At 38.4% G+C, this 15,039-nt stretch overlaps 1 protein-coding gene across 11 annotated transcripts in view; it reads right to left on the bottom strand.

Annotated features, from left to right (window-relative positions):
* Nucleotides 1–15,039, bottom strand: part of ERC1 (ELKS/RAB6-interacting/CAST family member 1) — a 561,256-nt gene that overhangs the window by 366,249 nt on the left and 179,968 nt on the right. For all 11 annotated transcript variants that reach the window (XM_044228946.1, XM_044228950.1, XM_044228948.1 and 8 more), the window contains 3 exons: nucleotides 6,999–7,136; nucleotides 5,057–5,197; nucleotides 3,952–4,092 (listed from right to left, as the gene is read on the bottom strand). In XM_044228946.1, coding sequence (XP_044084881.1) covers nucleotides 3,952–4,092; nucleotides 5,057–5,197; nucleotides 6,999–7,136 — 420 coding nt within the window. The remainder of the gene's footprint in view (nucleotides 1–3,951; nucleotides 4,093–5,056; nucleotides 5,198–6,998; nucleotides 7,137–15,039) is intronic.

Here is a 15,039-nt window from a genome sequence, read left to right as displayed (position 1 = left end):
TTTGGAATAGTTTGACAAAAAAAAAAGAAAAAGAGAGAGAGAGAAAGAGAAATAAGTATGGTGGGGATATAGAGAAAAGAGAACTCTTATACACTGTTGCTAGAAATGGAAAACAGTATGAAGCTTCCTCGAAAAGTTAAAAACAGAACTACCACTTAAGAAGAAAGCAGAGTGAAACCTTTAAAGTGTCCAATCTAGAAACCCACGTCCAGTGTTGTTATCTCTCAAAAGTGAACAAGAAATAGAGATTTTGTTAAACAAATAAAAACTAAGAAATTCATAGTCAGAAGATCTACCCTGCAAAAATATATTAAAAGAAAATTTAAAAGAAATTCTTCAGAGAGCACCTGGGTGGTTCAGTCAATTAAGCCTCTGACTCTTGATTTCTGCTCAGGTCATGATCTCAGGGTTGTGAGATGGAGCCATGCGCTGGGAGTGCAGCCTACTTAAGAGTCTCACTCTCCCTCTGCCCCTCCCCCACAACTGATGCACTCTGGCGCACTCTCTCTCTCTCAAAAAAAAAAAAAGTTTTCAGGCAGAAATAAATTATATAGGTCAGAAACTCACATATATATATTAAAAAAAAGAGAACTGGAGAAGGAAAAGCTAAAACTACATCTTTTTATATAGAAAGCTATATAAATATATATTTATATATAGAAAGCTAAAACTACATCTTTTTATTATTCTTATTCTTCACCTAAAAGGTAATACTTTCAAGTAATAACAGTAATGTACTGGGTGATTATTGTACATGGATAAATGAAATGAATGATAACAGTGTTATCAGGGAAGGAAGGAAGGAGCTGGGAGTATTCTGTTGTATGTACCTGCATGACATATAAAGTGGGATAACATTTTTTGAAAATGAATTTAGATTAAAAATGTTTACTGCATTTTTTTTTAAAGATTTTATTTATTTATTTGAGAGAGAGACAGTGAGAGAGAGCATGAGCAAGGAGAAGGTCAGAGAGAGAAGCAGACTCCCCATGGAGCTGGGAGCCCGATGCGGGACTCGATCCCGGGACTCCGGGATCATGACCTGAGCCGAAGGCAGTCGTCCAACCAACTGAGCCACCCAGGCATCCCTGCATTTTTTTTTTTATATGACACCAAAAGCACAGACAACAAAAGCAAAAACAGGTAAACTGCATCCAACTAAAAAGCTTCTATACAGCAAAGAAAACTATCGACAAAATAAAAAGGCAACCTACGGAATGGGAGAAAATATTTGTAAACCTTATAGCTGACAGGGGGTTAGTATTCAAAATATATAAGGAACTCATACAACTTAATAGCACAGACACAAGTAATACAAATAATCCCATTAAATGGGTGAAGGACCTGAACAGATAGATACTCTTCCAAAGAAGACAGACCAATAGCCAAGAGGTACAGGAAAAGTAGTAGCTCAATGTCACTAACCATCAAGGAAATGCAAATCAAAACTACAGTGAGATAACAACTAACATCTGTTAGAATGTCTATCATTAAAAAGACTAGACGGGCGCCTGGGTGGCTCAGTGGGTTAAGCCTCTGCCTTCGGCTCAGGTCCTGGGATTGAGCCCCACATGGGGTTCTCCGCTTGGCAGGGAGCCTGCTTCCCCACCGGCTCTGCCTGCCTCTCTGCCTACTTGTGATTTCTCTCTGTCCAATCAATCAATCAATCAATAAATAAAATCTTTTTTATAAAAAAAGTCTAGAAATAAGAGTTGGGAAGAGTATGAAGAAAAAGGAACTCTTGTACCCTGTTGGTGCGAATGCAAATTCATACAGCCATTATAAAAACAGTATGATGACACCTTCTCAGAAATTCTTGAATGGAGCTACTATGTGATCCAGCAACTAAGGAAAATGAAATCACTATCTCAAAGAGATACCTGCACTCTCATGCTCATTGCAGCATTTACTCACAAGAGCCAAATACTGAAAGAATCTAAGTGTCCATCAATAGATGAATGGATAAAGGAAATACAATTTGTGTGTGTGTATACTGAAATATTAATTAATCATAAAAATAAAGGAAATCCTGCCATTTGTGACAACATGAATGAATATGGGGGACATTATGCTAAGTGAAATTAAGCTCGACACAGAAAGACAAATACTGCATGACCTCACTTACATGTAGAATCTAAAAAATGGAATTTATAGAAGCAAAATAGAATGGTGGTTGTCAGGAGCTGGAGGGTGGAAAAGTGAGGACATGCTAATCACAGGAAGGGTACAAATTTTCAGTTGTAAGATCAATAAGCTCCAGGAATTTAACATTTAGGATGGTGACCATACTTACTAATACTCTATTATATACCTGAAATTTGCTAAGAGTATTAAAAAGTTCTCTCAACAAAAAAAAATAAAACAGTAATATGTGAAGTAATGAATGTGTTAACTAGTTTGACTGTGGTCATCACTTCACAATGTATACACAAATCATCATGTTGTACACCTTAAATATATACAATTTTTAGTTGCTAATTATATCTCAATAAAGTTGGAGGATAAGTCAAAAATGTATATGGCAAACTCTAGGGTAATCACTTGAGAAGATTTAAGAAATATAACTGATATGTTAAAAGGAACAAGAAAATGGAATTATAAAAAATGCTCAATTAAAAGAGGGGAGAAAAAGCACAAAACAAATGAAACATACAGAAAACTAAAGTAATAACCTCCCTATTGGAGTTGGGCATTGTGGAAGAGTATAATAGGAAAACATCAGTAATGAATTAAAATGAGAGAAACAATAATCCAGAATGAAACAAGGGAAAATATGAAATGAAAACTGGCCAACAGTAAAATAAATAAATTCAAGTAGGGGAAAGCCATCAACCTCCTCTATCCAAAGATAACTTTAATTTTTTTCATAAGCCTAAATATAAAGTCCAAGATATAAGAGACTATGGTAACAAAGAGGTTAAAAATAAACAGAAGAAAATGTGGGATTGTCACGAACAAGGGAGTTTAGAATATTAATGAATAATATCACTCTTGATAGTTACTCCTCTGTTACATAAAAGACATATAAGCAGCTTCATCTTCGATATTCGGGTATAAAATAAAAAATTACCTACACCTTTTCAGTAAGGAAAAATAGCCAGCCATCAAATCTGAATTGGTCATAATCAAAATCTGCAATCTCAAAAATAGAATTCTCCTACTTATTCACGAGTAACTTTAAGATATTAGATTTTCTTTCTTTCTTTTTCTTCACCTAAAAGTAACACTTTAAAGTAATAGCAGTTTAATATACTGGGTGATTATTGATTTTAAACATGATTTTACTTTTGACATACCCTACGTGTAAGGGTACCATGTTGAATACACCCAATATATGGAAGGAGAACAAGACTTAAAGTAGACTAGGCTGCACCTTTTCTCGTTAGTCATCAATATTGAGTTGGTCTCAATAGTTGAAGCTAACTGAACTGGCCTCAGTTAATGTAACTGCTCAAACTCTAACTGTAAACTGCTCACAGAGTTGGTAGCTCAGAGATTAAAAATATGAGTGTTTTGAAAACTATAAATTGCCATATAAATCTTAAAGGGAAATAAATCAAAGAAATGGAAAACAAATATATGTCCCACATCCAAATACTTGGCAGCACGGGTGACTATCATTGCTAAATTACCTCCTTCTAGGAGGCTTAATGCTAATGGAAGGAACATATCAAAAAATTAAGATTTTTACACTGTCTTATACTTTGTCCATAAAGGGGCTACATTTTTTAATCTTTCTCTGATCTGTCAATTCTCTAAAATTTTGAGGATTCTCAGTAGTAAAATAAAACAAGACAAGAACATTAAGAGAACTAATGAAGGTATAAATGATATTTTGAACTACGGGGAATATTACACCATTGGCAAATTATTACACATTGAACACTGCAGAGCTCTCTACTACGTTCTTATTTAAAGCAAAGTAAGAAAAGTGGAAAAATTTTCTTTAACCTTTTTCAATTGTGATTCCATTTTCAGACACTCCTCCTTCTTCTGTTCCAAAGCAATCTCCAGTGTCTTAAGCCGTGAGTCCTTTTTCAGTCCTGAGGAAGCCAGCGAAGAAGCATGCTCTTTCAGATCCAAGAGTGAAGCCTGAAAGAAGCAAAACATGTCTAGAATACTCAGTACAAACAAAATGGAAATGTAAATTTTGAAATTTATTATCTTGGTGGCTTGTAGTTGCTCTTTATTACTATATACTGACACTTCCATTTCAAGAACATTCATGAAATATAAAACAGTGTCAGCTTCAGCTTCTGAATCCTAACTAAAGCTTAATTCCCAAGAAATACCAACTGAACTGTGATTTAAAGAGTTCTATCAATACATATCCATTCCCATAAAATAAATGGAAGGAGATCAAGTTTCATGAATGAAACTAGTCATTAGCAGTAGTACTCACTACTAGTTACTGCAGTAGCTACACTGACTTAAATATAAAATACTTTTCCCTTTTAAAAGGAAAGTTCCACTAGAAACTTAAATATCCATAAACTGTCTTAAAGATAACCAGAAATAAAATCCAAGAGTGCCCCTAAAGCTCAGGCATTATTACATGATCACAGGCAGTATTTTTTACTATTTGGGTCACATTAACAGGACCTTCCAAAAGCAAGACCAAAATATACTAAGTAACCTAATTAGTCAGCAATTACTTATGATTTCTCTGCCAATACGGAGATGTACTTTAAGAGATATTATAAATACACAGCCCTCCATTACATAAAATTTCGTTTATCACCCTTCTTACCATTAGCATAGCATTTCCATGTGTGACAGCTTTAGTTATTTTAGGATCTATAAAAATGTCATTAACGAGTAAGAAACCAATATAACATACTGAAAAAGCTAAAGACTTAGGAAATGAATGATCCAATCTATTATGTCTCTGGAAAGCTTCCCAAAATTCCCCTTAATGTCTTCTGAAAAGCCCTGTTGTAAGAATATTAAGGAAAATCTTCCATCAAATACATTTTTTCTGCATTATGTAAACGCCAACAACATATACAATCAATGCACTAAGCAAACCAAATCATTCTATTTTGGTGATCTTAACCTCTTTTTCTGAGAGGTCGCCTTGCAATAAGCTGACTTTTTCTTTCAAATCTTTAAGATCTTTTTTATAGTTATCAATTTCCTCTTGCTTCTCTCGTTCATCTCTGTCCCGCTGCTCCTTTAAGCGTTCAATTGTCCGCTCCTGATGAGAGAACACATCAATATGTAAGAAAATTCCTTTCATACTTATATTATATGACCCTAATTCAGCTTTCAGCTGATAAAATTTCACATTTTCATGCTCCATTCAAAATACAGGGATAAGCTGTTAATAATCAACTTTTCAAGGAATTCACCCTTCCTACCTCTCTTGCAATAACAAAGATGTAGCTTTGCTCTTTTGATTCCCCTAGGTTTCTTTTCCTATAATCTCAAATAGTATTAGAAGTCCTTAAAGTAACCTTTTGAAAAAATCCCCTTTATTCAATTCCCAATAACAAAAACTTAACACACACACATCACACACACACACACACACACACACACACACACAGACCTAAGAGTGATAAGTAAAACGTATTTTTTATATGTAACTCACATGTTGCCCACAGACAATGGAAACGACTCACAATTTGCATATCAAAAAAGGAAAAGATTTGGGAGATTACGATATGTTGAATTAAAACATAAAAAAGGGGAGGGGGGCGAGGGGGAGATGGGCACGGTGTCTCAGTCAATTAAGTGTCTGCCATCAGCTCAGGTAATGATCCCAGGTTCCTGGGATCGAGTCCCACATTGGGCTCCCTGCTCAGTGGGGAGACTGCTTGTCCCTTTCCTTCTGTTCCTCCCACCCTCCCCCTCCCCCTGCTTTCTCAGTTTTCTCTCTCTCTCTCTCAAATAAATAAATAAATAAATAATCTTTTTTTAAAAAGGGTGGAGGGACAGTCCATTAAAACTTCTGTCAACAAATACTCGGTAAGTCTGAAAGTTGAAGCAATTTAAGTATATTTCTGGTTAATACTTCTGACTATATCCAGGGATCAAACCTTGATCCCTGTCACATACCCTGAAGCTTGTGAGTCCAAGAGACTTAAAGAACAGTGACCCTAGTCCTTTAAAAAAATCCAATTACAATGCACCACCAAGATTCCTTAAACCTCCTTCTAATACATTAAACCTAACTGGCTGGGCCATTTCTTTATTCTGTCAACCATTTCTGAAAACTTAGGTTTGCTCATAAACATGAAATGAAGTAGCTAGGCCAAGACTAGAAAAACAACAAGTGTGTTTCTGTTGATAACTAAAATTCCAGATTTTATTAGGTACTACCATGGTACAGTAAAGGAGAACTAATTATATACTGCTTCCTAATGGTCAATGTCTGATATTTCCACATCCCCAAGTTCTAACAGATGAGATAAATAAAAAGTACTTTTCTTTGCTTTCAGGAGACAGTAAGCGGGAACTTATGGCTTAGTCTTTAGAAATTTCAGCCAATGGGGGCACCTGGGTGGCACAACTGGTTAAGAGTCTGACTCTTGGTTTCCGCTCTGGTTATGATCTCAGGATGGTGAGATGGAGCCCTACATCAGGCTCCTAGCTCAGTGTAGAGTCACCTTGAATTTATTTCTCCCTCTCCCTCTCTGTCCCTACCCCCTCTCTATTAATATTTAATATTTACATTAATCGATATTTAATATATCTATTAAAGAAAAGAAGAAAAAAGAGGAAGGAAAGAGAAGGAAAGGAGAGGGGGAAACTTTCACCCACTGCTCTCCAGTGTGAAATCCATCTTGCCTAGCAACAGATGCTTAAGTTGACAAAAACAAAATGGCTTTTCTATCCCTTTATACTATCTACAACAGCAAAATTACAGAAAACTCTTTCCTCTTTTGCTCTAAGGGATTTCTTCAGCCTTTTAAATCCAAGCCTCATTACTAAATTTAACATTAATGAGAAAGAAAAGCAAATGTGTCTACAAAGGGTCCAAACCCGATACTCACTTTCTCTGCAAGGGCCTCCTCCAAAGTTGTCAAGGCAGTGTCAGTGTTGGTAGTGTCAGCCTGCAAGGATTTGACCCGTTCTTTCAAGCTGCTCATTTGCTTTTCCTTATCTCTAAGTTGCTCTTGAAGATTTTCAATCTAAGTGTGGGGGAAAAAAAGGAAATTAAGAGAAATACAAATAGTCACAATAAAAATCATTTTACATTGGAAATAGATCAGGGCTGTCTCTGAATGTGTGTTCCACAGAAATAATTTAATACTAAGGGTCTCCAAACTGAATGCAAAATTTAAAAGACAGAATTTAGAGCCAGAACACAGAAAAGACATACATGTAGCTATGGACATATATGCATATATATAAATCTCTCAAAAAATAAGGAAAGTAGCTAGAGAGAAAAGAGCCAACATTTAGAGATGGGACTGAGAGTGGAAAGATAGAAAAGACAAGAGAAATGGGATAACTTTGGGAGGAGTCAAGATGGCAGGCTGAGACTACTTTAGCTAGTAGGCGACCAGCTAGATAGCATATCTAAAGACTGCAAACACCTACAAATCCAACGGCAGATGGAAGAGAAGAAGAACAGCAATTCTACAAACAGAAAATCAACCACTCTCTGAAAGGTAGGACTGGCGGAGAAGTGACTCCAAGGAGAAGGGAAGATAGACCCTGGGAGGAGGGGCCGGCTCCCAGCAAGCGGCAGAGCAACAGAGCACAAAATCAGGACTTTTAAAAGTCTGTTCCACTGAGGGTCGTTGCTCCATAGGCTAACCTAGGGTGAAGCCCATGCGAGGTCAGCGTGGCCTCAGGTCCCGCAGGGTCACAGAAGGATCCTGGGTGTCTGAATGTTGCAGAGCTTACTGGTATTACAACGGGGAAGCCGGCTACAGAGACAGAGCCGACAGTAGCCGGGGTTACCTTGAACCGGTCGCAGGCTTGGTGAGCTTGGCGTGAGGCCGGAGGTCACGGAGATGGGAGTAATTGGGCGCTGTTCTCTGAGGGAGCCTGAGGAGTGGGGCCCCAGGCTCTCGGCTCCTCCAGGTCGGAGTCCAGGAGGCCGCCATTTTCATTCCCGTCCCCCAGAACTCTACGGATGGCGCTCAGAGAACAAAAGCTCCCGAAAGCAAACAACAGTGGCTTACTCAGCCCAGCCAGTGCAATTCTGCCTGGGGCAAAGACCCTTGAGATTCACTACAACAGGCCCCTCCCACAGAAGATCAACAAGAAATCCAGCCAAGACCAAGTTCACCTACCAAGGAGTGCAGTTTCAATACTAAGGAGAGCAGCGGAATTCCAGAGGAGGAGAAAGCAAAGCACAGAACTCATGGCTTTCTCCCGGTGATTCCTTAGTCTTATAGTTAATTTTTTTTTCTTTTTCAATTTTTTTTTCGCGTCTTTTGCTAAATATTTTTTAACTTTTACCCTTTTCAACGTTTTTTAACTAGTTTATCTAGTATATATATTTTTCTTTTTTATACTTTTTTTTTACTCATTTTCCTTTTTTTTAAAATTGCTTTTTTTTTTCTTTTTTTTCGGAACCTCTTTTTATCCCCTTTCCCACCCACCCCCCATGATTTGGGGTCTCTTCTGATATGGTTAAAGGATATTTTCCTGGGGTTGTTGCCACCCTTTTGGTATTTTACTTGCTCCTTCATATACTCTTATCTGGACAAAATGACAAGGCGGAAAAATTCACCACAAAAAAAAAGAACAAGAGGCAGTACCGAAGGCTAGGGACCTAATCAATAAAAACATTGGTAATATGTCACATCTAGAGTTCAGAATGACGATTCTGAAGGTTCTAGCCCGGCTCGAAAAAGGCATGGAAAATATTAGATAAAACCTCTTGGGAGATATAAAAGCCCTTTCTGGGGAAATAAAAGAACTAAAATCTAACCGAGTTGAAATCAAAAAAGCTATTAATGAGGTGCAATCAAAAATGGAGGCTCTCAGGGGAGGAATCAAGATGGCGGAGAAGTAGCAGGCTGAGACTACTTTAGCTAGCAGGAGATCAGCTAGATAGCTTATCTAAAGATTGCAAACACCAGCAAATCCATCAGCAGATATAAGAGAAGAAGAACAGCAATTCTAGAAACAGAAAAGCAACCACTTCCTGAAAGGTAGGACTGGCAATGAAGTGAATCCAAAGAGACAGGAAGATAGAACCCGGGGGGAGGGGCCGGCTCTGGGCAAGCGGAGGAGCAACGGAGCACAAAATCAGGATTTTTAAAAGTCTGTTCCGCTGAGGGACATCGCTCCAGAGGCTAAACCAGGGCGAAGCCCACGCGGGGTCAGCGTGGCCTCAGGTCCTGCAGGGTCAGAGAAGGATCGGGGGTGTCTGAGTGTCGCAGAGCTTGCGGGTATTGGAACAGGAAAGCCAGCTACAGAGACAGAGCCGACAGTAAGCTCCAAGCTCAGGGGTACCTTGAACCAGTCGCAGGCTCGGTGAGCTCGGACGGCGGCCCGAGCTCAGGCAGACGGGAGTTACTGGGCGCTGTTCTCTGGGGGCGCACTTAGGAGTGGGGACCCGAGCTCTCGGCTCCTCTGGGCCGGAGAGCAGGAGGCTGCCATTTGTATTCCCGTCCTCCGGAACTCTACAGAAAGCACTCAGGGAACAAAAAGCTCCTGAAAGCAAACCTGAGCGGATTACTCAGCCTGGCCCCTGGTAAGGGTGATGCAATTCCGCCTGGGGCAAAGACGTTAGAGAATCACAACACCAGGCCCCTCCCCCAGAAGATCAACAAAAAATCCAGCCAAGACCAAGTTCACCTACCAAGGAGTGCTGTTTCAATACCAAGGAGAGCAGCAGAATTCCAGACGCAGAGAAAGCAAAGCACAGAACTCATGGGTTTCTCCCTGTGATTTTTTAGTTTAGCAGTTAATTTTATTTTTTTCTATTTCATTTTTTATCTCTTCTTCTGCTAAAATTTTTTTAACTTTTACCCTTTTATTTTTTAACGTTTTTAACTAGTTTATCTAATATATATATATTTTTCTTTTTTATACTTTTCTTTATTCGTTTTCTTTTTTTAATTCTTTTCTTTTCTTGTTTTTTTTTCTTTCTTTCCTTTTGAACCTCTTTTTATCCCCTTTCTCCCCCCTCATGATTTGGGATCTCTTCTGATTTGGTTAAAGCATATTTTCCTGAGGTTGTTGCCACCCTTTTCGTATTTACCTTGTTCCTTCATTACTCTTATCTGGACAAAATGACAAGGCGGAAAAATTCACCACAAAAAAAAGAACAAGAGGCAGTACTGAAGGCTAAGGACCTAATCAATACAGACATTGGTAATATGTCAGATCTAGAGTTCAGAATGACAATTCTCAAGGTTCTAGCCGGGCTCGAAAAAGGCATGGAAGATATTAGAGAAAACCTCTCGGGAGATATAAAAGCCCTTTCTGAAGAAATAAAAGAACTAAAATTTAATCAAGTTGAAATCAAAAAAGCTATTAATGAGGTGCAATCAAAAAGGGAGGCTCTCACTGCTAGGATAAAAGAGGCAGAAGAAAGAATTAGCGATATAGAAGACCAAATGACAGAGAATAAAGAAGCTGAGCAAAGGCGGGACAAACAGCTACTAGACCACGAGGGGAGAATTCGAGAAATAAGTGACACCATAAGAAGAAACAACATTAGAATAATTGGGATTCCAGAAGAAGAAGAGAGAGAGAGGGGAGCAGAAGGTATACTGGAGAGAATTATTGGGGAGAATTTCCCCAATATGGCAAAGGGAATGAGCATCAAAATTCAGGAGGTTCAGAGAACGCCCCTCAAAATCAGTAAGAATAGGTCCAAACCCCGTCACCTAATAGTAAAATTTACAAGTCTTAGTGACATAGAGAAAATCCTGAAAGCAGCCCGGGAAAAGAAGTCTGTAACATACAATGATAAAAATATTAGATTGGCAGCTGACTTATCCACAGAGACCTGGCAGGCCAGAAAGAGCTGGCATGATATTTTCAGAGCACTAAACGAGAAAAACATGCAGCCAAGAATACTATATCCAGCTAGGCTATCACTGAAAGTAGAAGGAGAGATTAAAGCTTCCAGGACAAACAAAAACTGAAAGAATTTGCAAACACCAAACCAGCTCTACAGGAAATATTGAAAGGGGTCCTCTAAGCAAAGAGAGAGCCTACAAGTGGTAGATCAGTAAGGAACAGAGACAATATACAGTAACAGTCACCTTACAGGCAATACAATGGCACTAAATTCGTATCTCTCAATAGTTACCCTGAATGTTAATGGGCTAAATGCCCCAATCAAAAGACACAGGGTATCAGAATGGATAAAAAAACAAAACCCATCTATATGTTGCCTCCAAGAAACTCATTTTAAGCCCGAAGACACCTCCAGATTTAAAGAGAGGGGGTTGAAAAGAAGTTACCATGCTAATGGACATCAGAAGAAAGCAGGAGTGGCAATCCTTATATCAGATCAATTAGATTTTAAGCCAAAGACTATAATAAGAGATGAGGAAGGACACTATATCATACTCAAAGGGTCTGTCCAACAAGAAGATCTAACAATTTTAAATGTCTATGCTCCCAACGTGGGAGCAGCCAACTATATAAACCAATTAATAACAAAATCAAAGAAACACATCAACAATAATACAATAATAGTAGGGGACTTTAACACTCGCCTCACTGAAATGGACAGATCATCCAAGCAAAAGATCAACAAGGAAATAAAGGCCTTAAACGACACACTGGACCAGACGGACATCACAGATATATTCAGAACATTTCATCCCAAAGCAACAGAATATACATTCTTCCCTAGTGCACATGGAACATTCTCCAGAATAGATCACATCCTCGGTCCTAAATCAGGACTCAACCGGTATCAAAAGATTGGGATCATTCCCTGCATATTTTCAGACCACAATGCTCTGAAGCTAGAACTCAACAACAAGAGGAAGTTTGGAAAGAACCCAAATACATGGAGACTAAACAGCATCCTTCTAAAGAATGAATGGGTCAACCGGGAAATTAAAGAAGAATTGAAAAAAATCATGGAAACAAATGATAATGAAAATACAACGGTTCAAAATATGTGGGACACAACAAAGGCAGTCCTGAGAGGAAAATATATAGCGGTACAAGCCTTTCTCAAGAAACAAGAAAGGTCTCAGGTACACAACCTAACCCTATAGCTAAAGAAGCTGGAGAAAGAACAAGAAAGAAACCCTAAGCCCAGCAGGAGAAGAGAAATCATAAAGATCAGAGCAGAAATCAATGAAATAGAAACCAAAAAAAACAATAGAACAAATCAACGAAACTAGAAGCTGGTTCTTTGAAAGAATTAATAAAATTGATAAACCCCTGGCCAGACTTACCAAAAAAAAAAAGAGAAAGGACCCAAATAAATAAAATCATGAATGAAAGAGGAGAGATCACAACTAACACCAAAGAAATACAAACTGTTATAAGAACATATTATCACCAACTCTACGCCAACAAATTTGACAATCTGGAAGAAATGGATGCATTCCTAGAAACATATAAACTACCACATCTGAACCAGGAAGAAATAGAAAGCCTGAACAGACCCATAACCAGTAAGGAAATTGAAACAGTCATTAAAAATCTCCAAACAAACAAAAGCCCAGGGCCAGACGGCTTCCTGGGGGAATTCTAACAAACATTTAAAGAAGAACTACTCCCTATTCTCCTGAAACTGTTTCAAAAAATAGAAATGGAAGGAAAACTTCCAAACTCATTTTATGAGGCCAGCATCACCTTGATCCCAAAACCAGACAAGGATCCCATCAAAAAAGAGAGCTATAGACCAATATCCTTGATGAACACAGATGCGAAAATTCTCACCAAAATACTAGCCAATAGGATTCAATAGTACATTAAAAGGATTATTCACCACGACCAAGTGGGATTTATTCCAGGGCTGCAAGGTTGGTTCAACATGCGCAAATCAGTTACTGTGATACAACACATCAATAAAAGAAAGAACAAGAACCATATGATACTCTCAATAGATGCTGAAAAAGCATTTGTCAGAGTACAGCATCCATTCCTGATCAAAACTCTTCAAAGTGTAGGGATAGAGGGCAAATACCTCAATATCATCAAAGCCATCTAGGAAAAACCCACCGTAAATATCATTCTCAATGGAGAAAAAGTGAAAGCTTTTCCGCTAAGGTCAGGAACACGGCAGGGATGTCCATTATCACCACTGCTATTCAACATAGTACTAGAAGTCCTAGCCTCAGCAATCAGACAACAAAAGGAAATTAAAGGCATCCAGATCGGCAAAGAAGAATTCAAACTATCACTCTTTGCAGATGATATGACACTATATGTGGAAAACCCAAAAGACTCCACTCCAAAACTGCTAGAACTTGTACAGGAAAATTCAGTAAAGTGTCAGGATATAAAATCAATGCACAGAAATCAGTTGCATTTCTCTACACCAACAACAAGACAGAAGAAAGAGAAATTAAGGAGTCAATCCCATTTACAATTGTACCCAAAACCGTAAGATACCTAGGAATAAACCTAACCAAAGTGGCACAGAATCTATACTCAGAAAACTATAAAGTACTCATGAAAGAAATTGAGAAAGACACAAAGAAAGGGAAAAATGTTCCATGCTCCTGGATTGGAAGAATAAATATTGTGAAAATGTATATGCTACCTAAAGCAATCTACACATTAATGCAATTCCTATCAAAGTACCATCCATCTTTTTCAAAGAAATGGAACAGATAATTCTAAAATTTATATGGAACCAGAAAGACCTCGAATAGCCAAAGGGATATTGAAAAAGAAAACCAAAGTTGGTGGCCTCACAATTCCGGACTTCAAGCTCTGTTACAAAGCTGTCATCATCAAGACAGCATGGTACTGGCACAAAAACAGACACACAGATCAATGGAACAGAATAGAGAGCCCAGAAATAGACCCTCAACTCTATGGTCAACTAATCTTCGACAAAGCAGGAAAGAATGTAAAGGAAAAAAGACAGCCTCTTCAATAAATGCTGTTGGGAATATTGGACAGATGCAGAAAAATGGACACATGCAGAAAAATGAAATTGGACCATTTCCTTACACCACACACGAAAATAGACTCAAAATGGATGAAGGACCTCAATGTGAGAAAGGAATCCATCAAAATCCTTGAGGAGAACACAGGCAGCAACCTCTTCGACCTCAGCCGCAGCAACATCTTCCTAGGAACATCGCCAAAGGCAAGGGAAGCAAGGGCAAAAATGAACTATTGGGATTTCATCAAGATCAAAAGCTTTTGCACAGCAAAGGAAACAGTTAACAAAATCAAAAGACAACTGACAGAATGGGAGAAGATATTTGCAAATGACATATCAGATAAAGGACTAGTGTCTAAAATCTATAAAGAGCTTAGCAAACTCAACACCCAAAGAACAAATAATCCAATCAAGAAATAGGCAGAGGACACGAACAGACATTTCTGCAAAGAAGACATCCAGATGGCCAACAGACACATGAAAAAGTGCTCCATATCACTCGGCATCAGGGAAATACAAATCAAAACCACAATGAGATATCACCTCACACCAGTCAGAATGGCTAAAATTAACAAGTCAGGAAATGACAGATGCTGGCGAGGATGCGGAGAAAGGGGAACCCTCCTACACTGTTGGTGGGAATGCAAGCTGGTGCAACCACTCTGGAAAACAGCATGGAGGTTCCTCAAAATGTTGAAAATAGAACTACCCTATGACCCAGCAATAGCACTACTGGGTATTTACCCTAAAGACACAAACGTAGTGATCCGAAGGGGCACATGCACCCGAATGTTTATAGCAGCAATGTCTACAATAGCCAAACTATGGAAAGAACCTAGATGTCCATCAACAGATGAATGGATAAGGAAGATGTGGTATATATACACAATGGAATACTATGCAGCTATCAAAAGAAATAAAATCTTGCCATTTGCAATGACGTGGATGGAATTAGAGGGTATCATGCTTAGCGAAATAAGTCAAGCAGAGAAAGACAACTATCATATGATCTCCCTGATATGAGGAAGTGGAGA

This window comes from Neovison vison, chromosome 12, assembly GCF_020171115.1.
Source record: "Neovison vison isolate M4711 chromosome 12, ASM_NN_V1, whole genome shotgun sequence".
NCBI classification, from domain to species: domain Eukaryota; kingdom Metazoa; phylum Chordata; class Mammalia; order Carnivora; family Mustelidae; genus Neogale; species Neogale vison.
The sequence above is the reverse complement of the archived record's forward strand: the minus strand, read 5'-3'. Positions and strand labels throughout refer to the sequence as shown.